General features: G+C 51.7%; 1 protein-coding gene across 1 annotated transcript in view; it reads left to right on the forward strand.

Moving 5' to 3' along the window:
* Positions 1–14,390, forward strand: part of hydin (HYDIN axonemal central pair apparatus protein) — a 142,281-nt gene extending 127,891 nt beyond the window's left edge. The window contains exons 69-86 of the mRNA XM_064338028.1: positions 1–220; positions 788–1,009; positions 1,301–1,427; positions 1,845–2,010; positions 2,467–2,614; positions 3,823–4,030; positions 4,518–4,739; positions 5,106–5,275; positions 5,656–5,854; positions 6,464–6,622; positions 7,064–7,344; positions 7,983–8,202; positions 8,601–8,813; positions 9,363–9,526; positions 10,816–10,966; positions 11,315–11,545; positions 12,078–12,302; positions 13,120–14,390. The exon at positions 1–220 is cut by the window's left edge and continues 3 nt beyond it. Coding sequence (XP_064194098.1) covers positions 1–220; positions 788–1,009; positions 1,301–1,427; positions 1,845–2,010; positions 2,467–2,614; positions 3,823–4,030; positions 4,518–4,739; positions 5,106–5,275; positions 5,656–5,854; positions 6,464–6,622; positions 7,064–7,344; positions 7,983–8,202; positions 8,601–8,813; positions 9,363–9,526; positions 10,816–10,966; positions 11,315–11,545; positions 12,078–12,302; positions 13,120–13,650 — 3,857 coding nt within the window. The 3' untranslated portion in view covers positions 13,651–14,390. The remainder of the gene's footprint in view (positions 221–787; positions 1,010–1,300; positions 1,428–1,844; positions 2,011–2,466; positions 2,615–3,822; positions 4,031–4,517; positions 4,740–5,105; positions 5,276–5,655; positions 5,855–6,463; positions 6,623–7,063; positions 7,345–7,982; positions 8,203–8,600; positions 8,814–9,362; positions 9,527–10,815; positions 10,967–11,314; positions 11,546–12,077; positions 12,303–13,119) is intronic.
* The last annotated feature ends 4,600 nt before the right edge of the window (positions 14,391–18,990 follow it).

The following is an 18,990-nucleotide window of genomic DNA, read 5'->3' on the forward strand; positions in this document are numbered from 1 at the left end:
AGGTGCAGGCGGGGGCGCGGGGGGGCAGTAGGACAGCTCTGCGCCCTGCCACAGCCGGAGCCCTGGAGAGCCTGTCCTCCCTCCTGCGGGGCGACCCCAGCCTGCCCCCCTTCTCCGTGGAGCCCAGCGGGGGCTCCATCAGCCCCGGTAGCACCCAGGCCTTCTGCGTCACCTTCTCCCCTCTGGAGGTGGCCGAGTTCGAGGGCCGGCTGGTCTGCAGGTGAGCCCGGGTCCTCCTGATTGGTTACAAAAAAGAGAGAGATAGGAGTGTGATTGGCTAGTTTGGCTGAGTAGGCCAATCGTATCTCTTGTTGCGTGGAGGGCTGTGGTGCTTGGAGTCTCGCGGCAGACCCACGTTACCCTGCTCAGTATTAAAGCTGCCGGAACGTTCTGTCACCCTGCTGTATAAAAGTGTCCACAGAATCCATTTATACATGTGTCTCTCTTACTACTGTGTATGTGTGTGCATGTGTGTGTGTGTGCGCATGTGTTCGCGTGTGTGTATGTGTGTGTGTGTGTGTGTTCGTGTGTGTGTGCGTGTGTGTTCGTGTGTGTGTGCGTGTGTGTTCGTGTGTGTGTGTGTGTGTGTGTGTGTGTGTGTGTGTGTGCGTGCGTGCGTGCGTGTGTGTGTGTGTGTGTGTGTGTGTGCGTGTGTGTGCATGCGTGTGTGTGTGTATGTGTGTGCGTGCGTGTGTGTGCGTGTGCGTGTGTGTGTGTTCGTGTGTGTGTGTGTGTGTGTGTGTGTGTGTGTGTGTGCGTGCTTGCGTGCGTGTGTGTGCGGTCGCAGTATTCCTAACTTGAAGGAGGAGCCGGGCCCCACCCTGGCGGTGAGTGGGCGGAGCCTGCTGCCGTACTGCCACTTCCAGCTGGAGGACTCGGACTACCTGAGCAGCGGGCGGCGCGACCCCGAAACGCGGGCCCCCCGCGGGGCACCCCCGAAGGGCACGCTGGACCCCAACACCAGGGTCATCGAGATCACGTCTGTGGGCGTCGGGACCCCCGTGTCCAGGTGAGCGGGGGGTGGAGGGAATGTGAACCGGGACGCGCCTACGCCCCCCGGTCTTGTGTTCAGCTCCACCTTCAGCCATACGGCTCATTGCCAGCGCTGCTCGTTTTCCCACACAGCCTGTTTCTGGTTGTCTTTATAACGAGCGCCGGTCATTCTGGACCTGACCGCACGCACTCTGCTAACCTCCTCTCTTCTCCTCCCCTTTACCCCCTTTGCTCTCCTCCTCTTTTTTTCTCCTCCTCTCCTTTCATCTCTCGTGTTCTCCTCCTCGTCTCTGTGCTCCCCCTGCAGGGTGTTCGGGGTACTGAACCCCACCCGGAAGCCCTACTCCTTCAGCTGGAGGTGTGAGGACGGCTGCCCCTCCCCCTTCCGCTGCCCCGCCCCCAAAGGCTCCATTCAGCCGGGGAAGAAGGTGGAGGTAAGGGGTGTGTGTGTGTGTGTGCGCGCATGTGTGTATTTGTGAGAGAGTGCGATGTGTATATTATTTTGACAGTTTTATTTGAAACACCGCATTGCATCAAATGAAATCAGATCAGCTCTGATGTATTTCCACTGCTCAGTTCACATAGCATGGTTTGCTGCAGTACGCTGCATGCGAAAGCCCAGCATAGCAGTGCTGAGGTGGGACCTTCTGTGGAACATCTCCATCCGTTCCCTTCTTCTGAATGCTACAATATTCCAGAACATACGGACAGACTCTACTCTACTGTGACATCATCTTCAGAGTGCAGATGACAGCGACGCTAGCGCCGTGTCTGAAACGGCTCCCTCGTTGTCCCCTGCACTGGAAAACACTCAGAGCGTCGCGCTGAATGTCTTCCCCCTCTCCCTGCAGGTCTGTTTTGTGTTCCTGGCGCGGGAGCTGGGCACGGTGGAGTCCTTCTGGACCTTCCTGATCGCGGAGCAGGGCATCTCCGTGCCCTTCCTGCTGGTGGGCACCGCCCGGGAGCCCGCCGTGTACCTGGACCGCGCCCACCTGCACCTGGGCAGCCTGCTCGTGGGTGAGGAGCCCACTTCCTGCTGCTACGTCGCTCGGCCGAGCCCCCAAACTCTGTTACAACACAGATGGATAGATAACATTCCATAGATAGATAGATAATATTCCATACATAGATAGACAGACAGACACGCGGATGAACACGGGCAGGTCCCGGCGTGTTGTGGCAGGAGCTACGCAGCGCTAGGGGCACCCGGTGCGCCTCAAACGCAGATTTAATTGCGATAAGAGTCAATGACTCCGCTCATTGATACGCCACAGTGATCAGGCCCAGCCTGCAGTTAATGGACCAGCAGAGGATATTGAGTTAAAACATTGATGATGGTTCTAATGATCACACAGACGCAAGCTGTACTCTAGACTTAAAAGGTACTGTGTGTGTGTGTTTGTTTGTGTGTGTGTGTGTGTGTGTGTGTGCGTGTGCGCGTGTGACTCTACCCCCCCCCCCCCCGCGCTGAAGGTCGTGAGGTGTGTGAGACGGTGTACATGGTGAACAGAGAGGACGTGCCCTTCCACTTCTCCATCCGCGAAAACTCCCGCCACTCCGAGGCCTTCCGGGACAGCCTGCTGCTGGAGCCGCTGAAGGGCACCGTGCCGCCCCGGGACAGGTACAGAGCTGGGGATTATGGGTACACACCTGAGACAGGTACAGAGCAGGGGATTATGGGTACACACCTGAGACAGGTACAGAGCAGGGGATTATGGGTACACACCTGAGACAGGTACAGAGCAGGGAATTATGGGTACACACCTGAGACAGGTACAGAGCAGGGAATTATGGGTACACACCTGAGACAGGTACAGAGCAGGGAATTATGGGTGCATACCTGAGACAGGTACAGAGCAGGGAATTATGGGTGTGCACCTGAGACAGGTACAGAGCAGGGAACTATGGGTACACCTGTGAGTGACATACCTGAGACAGGTACAGAGCAGGGAATTGTGGGTACACCTGTGTCTGATACACCTGGTACAGAGCAGGTACACCTGTGTTTGTCACAGTGATGGTGGTAAATGGGGCTTGGACATAGATTAGTAGAGCAGCAGCATGTTCTGCTTTCCTATCTGATATGAACTCAGATTCAGAATTCCAATGTTAGGTCCTGGAAGCGATTCAGTGGCCGTAACTCCAAAGCACCTTATATCAGACGCAGATTAGCATTGCTGTCAGGGCTGGTATATGACAGACTGAGATTAGCACTGCTGTCAGGGCTGGTATATGACAGACTGAGATTAGCACTGCTGCTAGGGCTGGTATATGACAGACTGAGATTAGCATTGCTGCTAGGGCTGGTATATGACAGACTGAGATTAGCACTGCTGCTAGGGCTGGTATATGACAGACTGAGATTAGCACTGCTGCTAGGGCTGGTATATGACAGACTGAGATTAGCACTGCTGCTAGGGCTGGTATATGACAGACTGAGATTAGCACTGCTGTCAGGGCTGGTATATGACAGACTGAGATTAGCATTGCTGTCAGGGCTGGTATATGACAGACTGAGATTAGCACTGCTGTCAGGGCTGGTATATGACAGACTGAGATTAGCACTGCTGTCAGGGCTGGTATATGACAGACTGAGATTAGCACTGCTGTCAGGGCTGGTATATGACAGACTGAGATTAGCACTGCTGTCAGGGCTGGTATATGACAGACTGAGATTAGCATATGTAACAGACGCAGATTAGCATTCCTGCTTGGGCTGGCTCAGCACAAGCTCACACGTGGCTGCTCTGGCGGACGGGCGGGTGATGTGGATGTGGGACCTAGTGGAAGCGCGCCCTGAGCCCGACGTCACCCGCCGCTCCTCCTCAGGGTCCCGGTGTCCGTGTCCTTCGGCCCCGCCCGGGAGGGCTCGGCGACCTTTAACCTGGTGTGCGACGTGACGGGGAAGGTGCAGCCGCTGTCGCTGAACGTGAAGGCCGAGGGCTACAGCATGAGCGCCTGCGTGCGCTGCGAGGGTCCCGCGGGGGGCGTCACCGAGCTCCGCCCCGGCGCCACCCACCAGGTGGACTTCAGACAGGTGAGCGGCACTCTAGGCCCTGTCTGCAGACAGGCGAGCCGTGTTAATTCTACACCAACGGTTCATATGTGTCCAAATGGTGGGGCGACGTAGCTCAGGAGGTAAGACCGATTGTTAGGCAGTCGGAGGGTTGCCGGTTCAAACCCTGCCCTGGGCGTGTCGAAGTGTCCTTGAGCAAGACACCTAACCCCTAACTGCTCTGGCGAATGAGAGGCATCAATTGTAAAGCGCTTTGGATAAAAGCGCTATATAAATGCAGTCCATTTACCATTTACCAAATGGGATCAAATCAGAGTCACATCAGTGTAAAATGCACTCTGTTATAGTTTAGTGAAGCTTGAACGTTTATCTTTTTTCAAACATGGAGACCAGCGAGTGAGATTTTTTGAGCTCACAGTTTATTTTATCAGGGAAACCTGTCAATCACACGCTACCCCTTGACTATATTTTATTCCTTTGCCCTGTTGGACACCCTTCTTTTGTGCAGGTGGAGCTGAGCGATAAATCATCTTGTCACTTCCTGGTGTCGAACCCGGGCAAGTACAGCCTGGATGTTCAGTACGAGCTCTGGGGCCCGTCGGAGCTGCAGCGCCACCTGCTGGTTGAGCGGGAGATGGACAGCGTGGCGGTGGGACAGGAAGTCTGCTGCACCGTCACCTTCTCCCCCCAGCAGAAATGTGTGCTGAAGAACACTGGCCTCTCAATCAGGGTGAGTGCACTCCCCTGAGTGCACCTGTGTGTGCTGTCACTGGCCCTGTCTCTCCTGAGTGTGCCTGTGTGTGCTGTCACTGGCCCTGTCTCACCTGAGTGCACCTGTGTGTGCTGTCACTGGCCCTGTCTCACCTGAGTGTGCCTGTACCCACTGTCACTAGCCCTGTCTCACCTGAGTGTGCCTGTACCCACTGTCACTAGCCCTGTCTCACCTGAGCATACCTGTGTGTTCTCTCATTTGCCCTGTCTCACTTGATCTTACCTCTCTCTCTCTCCCTCCCCCTCCCTCCCTCCCTCTCTCTCTCTCTCTCTCTCTCTCTCTCTCTCTCCCCCTCCCTCCCTCTCTCTCTCTCTCTCTCTGTAGATAAAGAACGGTCCTATGTTCTCCTGCTCCCTGTCGGGAGCAGCTGTGCCCCCCGGCCTGGACTTCTCCTTCCTCAAACACAACTTCGGGATGAAGTTCATCTACCAGGCTGGGATGGTGCCCGCCTCCCACACTCTGGTCATCGCCAACAAGGGGGAGAGAGGAGTGAGGTACGCTAATGCTAACGCTAACAGGAAATGGCGATATTCCTGGGCTAACACAGGTCTAAAACCCCGAGACAGATGGCCGGGACAGATGTGCTAGCTTTAGCAGATGGTGTCAGTTAGCTTAGCCTGCTTTTAAACATTCAAACCAGGGGTCTTCATCCTAGGTTCTGTAGAGCCACAGGGGTCAGACAATTTCTGTTTTCGCCTTAAAATCGTCAGCCAGTTCAGACCCAAGAACCCTGTGGGAGAGGTGAGTCGTCTGCATAATCAAATGCTTTACTTGGTCAGTTGAGTGCGGTGTAACAATGAGAACCAGCAGACCCTGGAGCTCACCAGGAGCAGGGTTGAGGACTTCAGTGTGCTGGGCCTTCTATCTCCCCCAGCCTGGACTGCCTGTTCTCCAACACCGCCTTCCTGGAGGTGGGCTTCCAGCCGGAGGTGCTGCCCCCTGGTGGAGCGGTGGAGGTGCCCTTCACGTTCTATCCGCGGGAGGCCACGCGGTACCAGGAGAAGGTCGTCTTCCAGATCAACGACTGCGCCAGGCAAGCGGTGGAGGTCCTGGGCCAGGGAGTGGAGATGCAGGTGAGGAGCAGGGAGAGTAGGCACTGCCCCGCTACCCGCCCCAACCCCCCTGCCCTGCTCCCCCCCCCCCCCGAGCCCCTCTGCGCGTCCCGCTCGAGCCCCGCCCTGCTCCCCCTCCGGAGAATCAGGGGGGGGCGCTTTCGGGGAACTCAGCCTCGCCTCACCTCCCTCGGCTCGCCTTGTTCTCAGACCACATCCTGTCTGAGCCGTCAGCTTGCTTCCTGTCTGCTTGCGTTCTGCGGTCTGACTCAGCATGCCCCTGTGCTATTACACTGCGTTACAGCCGTTCAGAGTGCCACCTTATTTTAAATGTGAAACTGCCACAAAGCAGTGTTGCACAAAAATGGATATGTAATGTACAAAAAAGATTGGCAACACTGAACCCTGAACCCCCAAACATCCAGTGAGGTAAAAAAAAAAAAAAAAAAAACTCCTGAGTGGGAAGAAAAATGACTATGACTGAAAATAATAGCTAATGTACGCTAACGTACACTGTATTTAGCAGCACTGAGGTGCTTGGTGTCCTAAGCAAGAACGAGAGCACAGATCCTGAATGGAATGCCGTGTCCTGTCCCTGCCCCCCCCCCCCCCCCCCCCTCGTCCTGCCAGATCGCCGTGGAGGACCCCAGGCACAAGACGGTGAACCTCGGGGTCATTCAGGTCGGCCAGAAGACCAAGAGAGTGATCCCATTGGTCAACAGCAGCCCCATGCCTCTGACCTTCACCTTGACCTCCAGCCCCTCCTTAGAGGCGCTGCTGGACTCAAAGGTAGGACCGCCCCCCCCCACTCCTGTGGACCCCTTTGCAGGAAAGAGAGGGGGTCTCTGTATCCCAAATACAAAAAGCCAGTCCTGGACATTTTTTTGTGGTGTAGTTTTGTCACCAGTTTTCGTCAGATCCAGCAGGGACGTTACTCAGTATAGCTTCATGAAAAATGAAGACGCTTAAAATGTTGAAGCCATTAACAGAGAGCCTAATAAGAGTTATGGGAGAGTGAAGTTTCAGGAACCCTTTAAGGGTGTGGCTGCAGTGGCCTGTTAGTTTGTGATTTGTTTGAACCAATAAAAACTCACCACAGGAGGACATCAGAGAAATGATTGGTTCGCATTAGCGAGTATGTGATAGCTCCTCCCATTTTTGGTGTCGTGTAGCCTGTCGTGCTGACATCACTGCCTGAGCGGTGATTGTGGGGGTCTCCGTGTCGCCCAGGTGCTGTCGGTGAGCCCGGCGGATGAAGTGACCCTCCGGGGCAGCGGGGGGCGCTGTTTGGTGGAGGTGCAGTTCTGCCCCAGGCAGCGCATGCCCCCGTTCCGGGAGGAGCTGCAGCTGGAGTGCCTGGGGACGGTGCGCCCCCTGCTGGTCCTGAAGGGCTGCTGCCAGGGCATGGAGATCAGCCTGGACCAGGACTACGTGCCCTTCGGAGCTGTGGCACAGCGTTGCCAGGCAACCAGGCGCATCGTCATGTCCAACACTGGGGACGTGGGAGCCCGGTACTGTAGCAAACTACACACATGCACACACATACACACACGCACGCGCACACACACACACACATGCACATACACATCACGCATGCGCGCACACACACACACATACACGCACGCACACACGCACACACATACGCACACACACACACATGTGGACACACACACACACACATACGCACATACACATACACGCACGCATGCGCGCACACACACACACAAACACACACATACACACACGCACACACATACACGCACACACATACACACACACATACTCGCACACACATACACACATGCACGCAAGCGCGCACACACAAACACAAGCACACACATACGCGCACACACACACACGTGGATACACACACACACATACACGCACACACAAGCATGCAAGGACTCTCTGACCAAAATCTGAGAACACTGATTATTACTCACACACATCTGTTTTTATTTTTTGCTGTTAAATTTATCCCCACTATGGGAGTTATGAAGTCATCATTAGTTCATGGAAGTCTCTCTTTCTCTCTATGGTCTCCCTCTCTGTCTGTCTCTCTCCCTCCCGCTTCCTCTCTCCTCCCCCCCCCCACCTTCTCCCCTCTCCCCCCCTCTCCCCTCCCTCTCTCTCTCTCTCTCTCTCTCAGATTTAAGTGGGATGTGAAGAAGTTCTCCCCACACTTCTCCATCAGTCCCGCAGAGGGATATATCTGTCCTGGGATGGAAGTGCCGTTCGACGTGACCTTTGCCCCCATGGAGCTTAGCCAGGACGTCCGCTGTGACAACCTGCCCTGCACCCTCGAGCGGGGGGCGCCCCTCAAACTCACTCTGGTGGGGTCCTGTGTCACCTCTCCCATCACCAAGGAGGTACGGCCATTACAAAGCCCTTTGGAATACATTCACTATTTTTTTTTTTTCAATTTCAAGGTGCTTTATTGAAATGACATGCACTGTTTTGCCAAAGCAAGTGCTACAAAGACAGCACAAAATCAACTCTACAACCTGTTTACTAATATACATAATATAATACACACATACAACTTACACATACTCCCATATTTATGCTATTTGATATACAGTATGTAAATTACGATTATAATAACAATCTCTCTCTCTCTCTCTCTCTCCCCCCCGTGTCTCTCTGTCTCTGTCTCTCCCCCGTCTCTCACTCCCTCTCTCCCCTCTCTCTCTCTCTCTCTCTCTCTCTCCCCCCTCTCCCCCTGTCTCTCTCTCTCTCCCCCCCGTCTCTCTGCTGCCCCCTGCAGGTGGTGGCATTTGCGTGCGCGGTGCGCTCCCAGCACACGCAGGCCCTGTCGCTGTGCAACCGCAGCGGGCAGCGCTGGAGCCTGTCGCCGGCGATCGAGGGCGAGCACTGGAGCGGCCCGTCCGCCGTCGTCATGGAGCCCCACCAGCAGAGCCACGCCTACGAGATCACGTACCGGCCGCTGGTCATGACCACCGAGGGCAAGAAGCACCAGGTCAGCTCCCCCCCCCACACCCGCCCCCATCCCTCCCAGCGGTAATGGCGACTTTAGGCATCGCCGGGCTGCGGGTACGGCTACGTGTGAGCGCGGGAACAGCCGCTGATTGGCTACAGAGGCAAAACAAGAACGCTAGTTTCACATCGTAGGCCGGCAGGCCACAGTGGGAGCAAGTCGAGCACAAAGCGCACGCGTGAAAGAGCACAGATTTATTTCTGGGTTCTCGTAGCCACACCCGCAGCTGTCAGTGCAATAAGTCCCTAATGATCTGTGCTCACCACATTCTGAATTGGGACCAGACCGGCACTCCATCAGTCGTAAGCTACGTTGGTAAACACCAAATAGTACAAAAGTGGGGAATGTTTGACGTACTTATTATTAAAAACAGAAAGACTAGAAGCCCAAAGCTTTGAGATTCTTGTCCTGTCTCGTCCCAGATGTTTCATTGGAATCTGGTTATGAGGAGTATTCATAGTGTTTTCACCTACGCAGTCCTGCTGATATAGACCGTTCTGGAACCCCGCCCCCTCCCCCTCCCCCATACAGGGCTCTGTGTTCTTCGCATTCCCGGATGGGACGGGCGTGCTATACACTCTGCTGGGTACCGCCGAGCCCCCAAAACCTGCAGGCACCATCAGCCATGAAATGCCCTGCAAGACCCCGTACACGGAGCTGCTGCCTGTCCAAAACTGGCTGAACAAGCCCCAGAGGTAACCGCACTACAGCCTTAAACCGCAACTGCTACTGCTTAATACGTGACCAGCCACTGCTAACCACCAGCTCCTCACTGCTAACAAACCAGCTACTGCTAACCACCAGCTCCTCACTGCTAACAAACCAGCTACTGCTAACCACCAGCTCCTCACTGCTAACAAACCAGCTACTGCTAACCACCAGCTCCTCACTGCTAACAAACCAGCCACTGCTAACCACCAGCTCCTCACTGCTAACAAACCAGCCACTGCTAACCACCAGCTCCTCACTGCTAACAAACCAGCTACTGCTAACCACCAGCTCCTCACTGCTAACGAACTAGCTACTGCTAACTACCAACTGCTCACTGCTAACAAACCAGCTACTGCTAACTACCAACTGCTCACTGCTAACAAACCAGCTACTGCTAACCACCAGCTCCTCACTGCTAACAAACCAGCCACTGCTAACCACCAGCTCCTCACTGCTAACAAACCAGCTACTGCTAACTACCAGCCCCCTGCTAACACCTGCACTGTACCCCGAGCCCCAAACCCGCAACCACACCATGAAATGCCCTGCAGACCCACCAGCTGCCTCACTGCTAACAACCAGTCACACTGCTAACCACGCTCTACTGTAACAACCAGCCACTGCTAACCACCAGCTCCTCACTGCTAACAAACCAGCTACTGCTAACTACCAACTCCTCACTGCTAACAAACCAGCTACTGCTAACCATCAACTCACTGCTAACAAACTAGCCACTGCTAACCACCAGCTCCGCACTGCTAACAAAGCAGCCACTGCTAACCACGAGCTACTGCTAATTACCAACTGCTCACTGCTAACAAACCAGCTACTGCTAACCACCAGCTCCTCACTGCTAACAAACCAGCCACTGCTAACCACCAGCTCCTCACTGCTAACAAACACCAGCCACTGCTAACCACGAGCTACTGCTAATTACCAACTGCTCACTGCTAACAAACCAGCTACTGCTAACCACCAGCTCCTCACTGCTAACAAACCAGCCACTGCTAACCACCAGCTCCTCACTGCTAACCAACCAGCTACTGCTAACCACAGTCTCACTGCTAACAAAGCAGCCACTGCTATAATCCACAGCTCTTGCTTCTCTTCCAACTCTCCTCTACCTCAGCTTCACTGCTACCCTCCAGCTCCTCCTGCTAACTATCCAGCCACTGCTACTCACCAGCTCCTCACTGCCTCTCCCCCTACTGCTCCCTCACTCCTGCTCACCTCTACTCTACTCCACTCCTCACCAGCTCCTCCCTCCCTCCAGGTTTCGGGTGGTGGTGGACATGCTCAAGCCGGAGCGGGCGGACCCTACGGTCACACTGAAGGGGCTGGACTACCTGGACGTCCCGGCCCTCAGCAAGAGGGACTACAAGCTGTCCTTCTTCTCCTACAAAGAGGGCCTGTTCAGCGCCAAGGTGGGTGTGTCCCCTGCACGCGTGCAGCTACAGCTGAGCCCAGACCGGGCCCAAAGATGTTGCCAAGTCCACTGCTCTCACTTGCCAGTAGTGATTGTGACTCCAGCAGTAGAATGTTCAGTTAAGAACATTCTAGTCGCGTGTATGTGATCCTGCACCTTAATTGGTTAAGAGAGATTCACGGCTTTCTGCAGCTCAGGTTTCTCGGCTGCGGCTGGAAGGAGAGCCTGGCTGCTCCTCATTTATGTGGTGAGATATGAGGGCTCTTTCAGCAGGATGTGGGTTTTTTTTCTTCTTTTTTTGTTTAATCCCGTTTCCTCCCTGCGCGCGTCTCGTGTTCCCCCCCAGGTGACGTTCCGGAACGAGGCGACGCAGGAGTACCTGTTCTACCACGTGACCTTCAGGGCGACGGCGGCGGGCGTGGTGCGGGCGGTGGAGATGGCCACGGCTGTCCGGCAGACGGCCGCCGCCTCGCTGACGGTGGAGAACCCGCTGCCCGCCGCCGTCTGCTTCGCCACCGAGTGCCGCTGCGCCGACATCAGCCTGCCCCCGCAGCTGCCCGTACCGCCACTGTCTGCAGTGAGTCTGCCTGTCTGTCTGTCTGTCTGTCTGCAGTGAGTCTGCCTGTCTGTCTGTCTGTCTGTCTCTGATTATCTGTGTGTCTCTGCCTGTCTGTGTGTCTGTCTTTCTCTGCCTGTCTGTCTGCCTGTCTGTCTCTGCCTGTCAGTCTGTCTGTCTGTCTGCGATGTGTCTGTCTGTCCGTCTGCCTGTCTGTCTCTGCCTGTCAGTCTGTCTGTCTGTCTGCGATGTGTCTGTCTGTCCGTCTGCCTGTCTGTGTCTGACTGTCCATCTGTCCGTCTGTCTCTGCCTGTCTGTAAATCTGTCCGTCTGTCTCTGCCTGTTTGTCTGTCTGACTGTGAGTCTGTCTGTCTGCCTGTCTGTCCATCTGTCTGTCTGTCTGTCTATTCGTCCGTCTGCCTGTCTGTCTCTTGTCCTTGGTCAGGAACCCTCAATGAAGTGACCCTTTCTGCATGCTGGTAAAATTAGAAAACGGTCCTTGAGCATTTGGCTGGACTGCTGGGTGAATGTGCAAGTTTCCCACTCTCCTCAGGGCACCCTGATGTTTGAGTACCAGCCGCTGCGGGAGGGCGAGTCCACTGCCCGGCTGACCCTGCACTGCGCAGAGCTGGGCCACTTCCACTACGATCTGCTGCTGCGGGCCACGCCCCCGCCCCCGGAGAGGCCCCTCCTCTTCCGCGCCCCGCTGGGCGGTGCCCACGCCGTCAGCGCCAAGTTCACCAACCACGCCCGCGCCAAGACCGAGTACACCTGCAAGGTACGGTCACTGCTGCTCACACACCCGCCAGGTACGGTCACTGCTGCTCACACACCTGCAAGGTACGGTCACTGCTGCTCACACACCTGCAAGGTACGGTCACTGCTGCTCACACACCTGCAAGGTACGGTCACTGCTGCTCACACACCTGCAAGGTATGGTCACTGCTGCTCACACACCTGCCAGGTACGGTCACTGCTGCTCACACACCTGCCAGGTACGGTCACTGCTGCTCACACACCTGCCAGGTACGGTCACTGCTGCTCACACACCTGCCAGGTACGGTCACTGCTGCTCACACACCTGCAAGGTACGTTCACTGCTGCTCACACACCTGCCAGGTACGGTCACTGCCGCTCACACACCTGCCAGGTACGGTCACTGCTGCTCACACACCTGCAAGGTATGGTCACTGCTGCTCAAACACAACTCCCATGTCATAACTGAATTACAACTGAAGGAAGAGCAACAGCTACTCAAAAGACAGAAAAGCATGGATTCTGCAAAAGACAGAGATTGCCAGTGCATTGTATATATTACATTACATTACAGGCATTTAGCAGACGCTCTTATCCAGAGCGACTTACACAGCTTTTACATAGCATTACTGGATATATACTGAAGCAATTTCGGTTAAGTACCTTGCTCAAGGGTACAACGGCAGTGTCCTACCCGGGAATCGAACCTGCAACCTTTTGGTTACAAGCCCAGTTCCTTACCCACTGCGCTACGACTGGGCATGGTTATTTAATAATATCTTTGTGGTATAAATCCTGCATAGTGTGCCTTTAATGTAAGGGGTGTGTCTGTGTGCCAGACGGACAGCCCAGACTTCACCACGGAGAGGACGGTCACCGCTCCAGCTGGGCTCCAGGGCGGGACAGAGGTCAGCGTGGAGGTGTGCTTCGAACCCTGCCAGCTGGGCGAGAGCCGCGCCCTCCTCACCCTCTCCTCCAGCGCCGGGGGCGAGTACCAGATCCCCCTGCAGGGCTCCTGCTACCCCCCGAAACCGCAGGGCCCCTTCTCCGTCCGGGCCGGCTCCAGCGTCTCCATCCCCTTCAAGAACGTCTTCCCCCAGCCCACCGCCTTCTCCTTCCAGGTGGACAACCCCGCCTTCGTGGTCAGGGGCGCCGACGTCATCCGGCCCAAAAAAACCCACAGCGTCCTGGTGTCCTTTGAGGGCCCCCCCGCGGGCCCCACCGCGGGGTCCCCGTCGGGCCCCCAGGGGCCCTGCAGCGGCAGGCTGACCATCTCCAGCCCCCGCAGCGAGGGCCACGGTCAGGGCATCTCCTGGGTGTACTACCTGAAGGGCCTGTGCCCCGAGAGCCCGCAGCGGGACAAGACCTAGAGCTCCCCGTGGGCCCCTCCCCAAAAACACCCCCACCAACCGGAGCAGGCGTGGGCAGGGGGATAGCTAGGAATTCTGGACCCCCCTGAAAGAATATTGCTCTACCCCCCCCCACCCCCCGTTTTTTTAATAAAACAAATTTTAAAATCTTAGCTGTGGGCCCCAAGAATTGTCACCACCTTTCACCCCACTAACAAACAGCCTTGCGTATGGGTTAAATAAGAAATGTGAACTCTGTATTTATATGTGGTGTCCCTGTTAACTTTCCAGGAAGTGCGTCACCAGATAAACCTTGCAACCGAGTTTTGTCTTGATATTAGTGAAAATATATCTTTCTTTTAGAATCGTTAGTTATCTGCAGGAGTTGTACTGATGTCTGACGGGTTAAAGTGTTTTCACATAAAGCATTTTACTCAGAGACTACATCAGTCACGCAAGTCAGTGTCATGGTTCCTCACTAGTGTGCTTAGATGTACGTTTATGTTGGGCATTGAGGATTTTTAAAATTATTTATAAATAAGTCTACATTCAAAAGAACCTTATTTGCATTTCAGATATATTTTTGAGCAACTTTGATGGCATTGTAAATATAAATGTAATTAGATTTTTCATTTCATGTGTGGAAAAATTATGTGAGGCTCTTTGTGTAGATTTTTGTAGTACATTCAAAACTGTATATGTTTAAATTGCAATTCATTTTTGTCTTTTGCAGATAGCTGAATAAATATTCCTAAAAAGTTTTTCAAAGCTTGATTGAAATTGCTTTAAAGAAGCAAATTGTACTTGTCAGGATGGTAGGGGGTTGGCTGTTTATTCTAAACAGTCTTTATCACAGCGGCAGTTTGAATCCCAAAACTTTATCTAAAAAACTTCTGGGGACATATTTCTGGATCTTCTTCAGTAGAAGTCTGTTGTTGCCTGGGAACTGCTTGTTCTCCTTGTCAAGCAGGCAGGGCAGAAGGAGGAGGAGGCCTTTCATTTCCTGTTTCCAGCGGTCACCTGACCTGTCAGCCTCCTGCACACAGCAGTGCCTTGTTAGTGCTATTGTTGCTAAATTTGGCAACATTTTTAGACAGGGTCGTCCGATGTCGTCCATTTTCTGAGAACACCCAGCAACAGCTCCAGCTCTGTCTTGACAACCACTATGTAAACAAAATGGCAGTGGTCAGTTTCCCCCATGTATTTATTGTTAATGTGATTTTGTTTATGTGTTTATGAGTAAATGTGCTCTGTGTTCCTCGCAAAACCAATTGATGAGAGGAATTTGGCCTGATGGGTGTCCGCGGTTACTTTGAAATGCTCAGTCCTTTGTGTACTTTTTTGAGGAAGGCGCTTAAGTTTTGTTTTCTTCATTTTGATTTCACTGTAGCTATGTGGCCACAGCTCTGAGGAACCAAGATCTGCGAGAATAGCAGCCTGTGGTTTGAGAGTTCGGCCAAAAACCATCTGCAGTCTTTCACGGAAATAACTTCATGTTATTATTTGCACCTCCTTGCACCTTAGAAATAAAAGGGAGAGGAGAAAGTCTGCCCTCCTTTTGTGTGTTTCTCTTTCAGACAGGAGGGTATAAAGCAGGGCGGGTCACAGAAAAGGGAACACGGCACAGGAAGGTCATGATGGCCACATCCACGTACAGTGGCTCTGCTTGTGTAACATGGTTGCCATTATTTGCACGTATTTTGTGCGGGATATCAGTGCTGTCCTTTCAACAACACAGCGGTTTTATTATGTAAAGAGGATCGCGGGAAAGCGCGGACTCGGTTAACCGTGTTCTGCGCTGCGCGGCGATGATGTTTTTTAAATGTGGGCTCGTTGCCTTGGTTATCAGTGATGGGTGGGCGCAGGAGGAAGTTCTGTGGCAGGTGTGTGGCAGAACGCCATCTACACCAGAGGAAGTGGAAGCGAAATAAACGTGCAGATAGCGAGTGAATAGCACAGGAAATGAGGCTTTAATAAAAATAAAAATATTAAGCTTAACACACACACACACACACACACACATTAATTTACTGGCACAAAGGAAGGTGTAAAATAAGAGCTGCGATGTTAGAGGAAAGGCCAGATTGTTTACTCTGTGTGTGTGTGTGTGTGTAAGTGTGCTCTTGTTAGCATGTGTGTGTCTGTGAGAGCTAGGTGTGTACAAACACAAAAACGAAAATATTTTTTTTTAAACCTGAGAACGTAAACTCTATCCCTTTAAGATTGTTTCAAATTTATAAGCTGTTTTGAATTTATTTTGCATTTAATTAGGCTTTATTCTCCTTGTTGTGACTCCATTTACCATAGCAGCAACTGTCCAAGTTGGTAAGACCGGCCACAACCTTTTAAAACTGCATGTTTTGCTCTCTTTCGTTTTACACAGAAGTGGGTTTGGCTTTTGAGGTCTACCCCTCAGAGAGAGCAATGTGACTTACACTGGTGGGCCAGTGCTGTGGAGCTTCATTTTGACAATAATTTCACCGAATACAACAGTATATATTTTGCTGTGGAGGTCCCGTTACTTTATGGCGAAAATGCATCCCATTAAAATTAGACTCTTTGCAGTAGCAGGTACGTCACTGTCTGTTTTATCTGTGAACTTGGAAACGAAGACGTACAGAAACGTATAGATACACATACTAAAAAGTATGGCTAGTTTTGAGATGTATTTGCATTTTTGAAAACCAAGATGTCTTTACAGGAGTTGTGGATAATACTTGTGGATAATATTGTTGCTACTTCTACTAACAAGTTTGCATTTTAAAAGAAGTTCACCAGCAAGCTACTGGCAGAAATACAGGAAATATATAGGCATATTGTCAGTTAGGCAAGTGTGAAATTCAATCCAAAATTCCACAATACTGAATATAAATAAAATCTGTAATTTATTTATTTATTTAGCCTACATTTCTCGTTTATACAGGTTAAAGTACAGGGCGTAGGCTATTTATAATATTTAGCATTACATAGTAGTATCCTAGTAATAGAAGTATTGCCCTATTGATTAATATTGTTGTTGTTGTTGCTCTTATGAATATTAATATCGGCTTTTTTCTCTAGGTTTATTCCTTGTGCTGCAGGCTTCAGAATCAGCAGAATGGATAAAAGTCCGTCTTGGAGACACCGTTCTTCTGGGATGTAACATTTCATACCACGCGGAGACGATCTGGATGCGGCAGAACATAGATCAGATCCCGACCGTAGTTTTGATTTCTGGTCCGAACCGTCACGATGGAGAAGTCTTCAGCAAAAAACCGCTCAGCGCGAGATTCACTGCCGTTCCAAACGCACAAGACAAAACTAACCAACTGCGGATTACAAACGTCACGGCCGCCGACCTGGCGTTGTACTACTGTGTCGGGAGGATACTTGGAATGCCGCAGTTTGGGAAAGGTACCAGACTGCATCGAGTTCTCGATAAGGAACATCACGGTGAGAACGCTTACGCTTTTTGCAGTTTGTGATCGCGAGGCTGCAGTAACGGTCGCTTTCAGGCAGAGAAAAGCGTAGTGTTAGGCACAGGTGATGCCTTCTGCATGAGCGCGATTGCAACATTAAGTAAACAGAACAACACTCTTTCCCAGGGGCACAGGGCTACAGGTACAACAGCAGCACCTGACCCCAAGGCTCCACGGGAGCTCTTTAATTGTGTTTCGCTACTCCAGTGTTTTGTTTCTCGTCGCCGAGTCATGGGATAATCATCCTAACAACTCGCCAAGGTGAATTACTATTATGATTCTGGCCGTGGTGCATTAAGAATATATAGGTCATTACGAGCTGTTGATGTTATCATTAATGTTTTGATTAACTTCGTTTTAATTTTGTCTAAATGAAAATTTCACCTTGCAGATCATGATAAATTCACTAGCTGTATTATATGAAGTGTATAGCTTTATAAGCATGAGCTGCCGTGCAAGGGCTTGTGGGATGGCTAATCTGCAGAACATGATGAAGTATAGCTACACCCAAAATATATTCAGACTTTGCGGAAAGTCACGTTAACTCGGCGCAGGTTGCACGGACATCTGCAGAGATTTAACCCCATGTTCCATTGCACTGGGCAATTTTTGATTAAAATTTTTTATTATTTTTTTTTTTTTCTGTACAAGTCAGAACATGTTGCTGAAACTTTGCGTTGCCATTTTGATGGTCCTGGCCAATTCTGTGCACTGGGACCCAAGGGGCTAGCTACCCTACTAGCTACCTGTCATTATGGTGCTTTACACCCTTGTCCAGTAGATTTACATGTTTATGTAGCATTTATTGGTGGCAGGACAGTGTAGTGGGTAGCACTGTTGTCTCACAGCAAGAAGGTCTGAGGCCTTTCTGTGTGGAGTTTGCATGCTCTTACCATGTCCTCCAAGTACTCCAATGTCCCCTCACAGTCCACAGACATGAAGGAAGGCTAATTGGAGACTCTAAATTTCCCATGGGTATGAGTGTGTGAGTGAAGATTGGCAGCCTGTGTGCCCTGTGATAGGTTGGCATTCGATGAAGAGGACAAAGATAAGAAAGTGGTTTTATCACACTTGGATAGTTCTGCTTTTTATTTTTACTCATGAAGGCTGTATACCCACTTGAAGAGGTAAAAAAAACAAGAAACAGATGATTGAAATGTGGAAATTACTAATACGTGGACATTTCACACGTGCAGTTATTAACAGCTTAAACATCTTCTCGTTTTACAGATTCTGGACGTGAAGCTGAATCACAGGAAAAGGAACAAGGTAGTAATTCCGTAATATGTCATTACAATAACTCTCCATTTGTCATGTACATTTTTTAGATTTCTTCCTTTATTTATGTGTGGGGTGGGGGTGGGGGTGGTCTTAATAAAGCTGAAATTCCTGATAAGAAAAAAAAAAGTTTTTTTTCTTATCTGTATTTGTTCATATCTGTTTCCTTCTGCAAATCACATGAACAGGATTGCGCATAAAATTTACAAACAGCCAGAATTCATCAGCTCGTACACCTGGGTTATGCACATTTTTAAGAGCAAAAGAATGAACAATTTAAGAAAAGTTTTGTGAAAGAGGCCCAGTGAGAAAGAGAGAGAGAAATCACATCACTACAATACCGTGCGGTTTAAAAAAAAGAAAGAAACCCACTTGTGTTGCTAAGGGGTTATTACAGAAAACGCGGTCTGAAAATGGCACAGTAGGAGATGTGAATGTTGTGATGTTGGTAAAGATTAAAAACGTGTTACCTCACCCACTCTCTTTCCCTCCCCGCTCTCTTGCCCTGCCACTCTCGTGGCTGTAGGTGTGACTTCCCTCTTCAACTTTCCCTCGTTTCACATCTGTTACGCCGCCGTGCTGGGGCTCGGACAGCTTGGGATGATCTGCGCGGTTTTTACCGTTC

This window comes from Anguilla rostrata, chromosome 5 (genome assembly GCF_018555375.3).
Source record: "Anguilla rostrata isolate EN2019 chromosome 5, ASM1855537v3, whole genome shotgun sequence".
NCBI classification, from domain to species: Eukaryota; Metazoa; Chordata; class Actinopteri; order Anguilliformes; family Anguillidae; genus Anguilla; species Anguilla rostrata.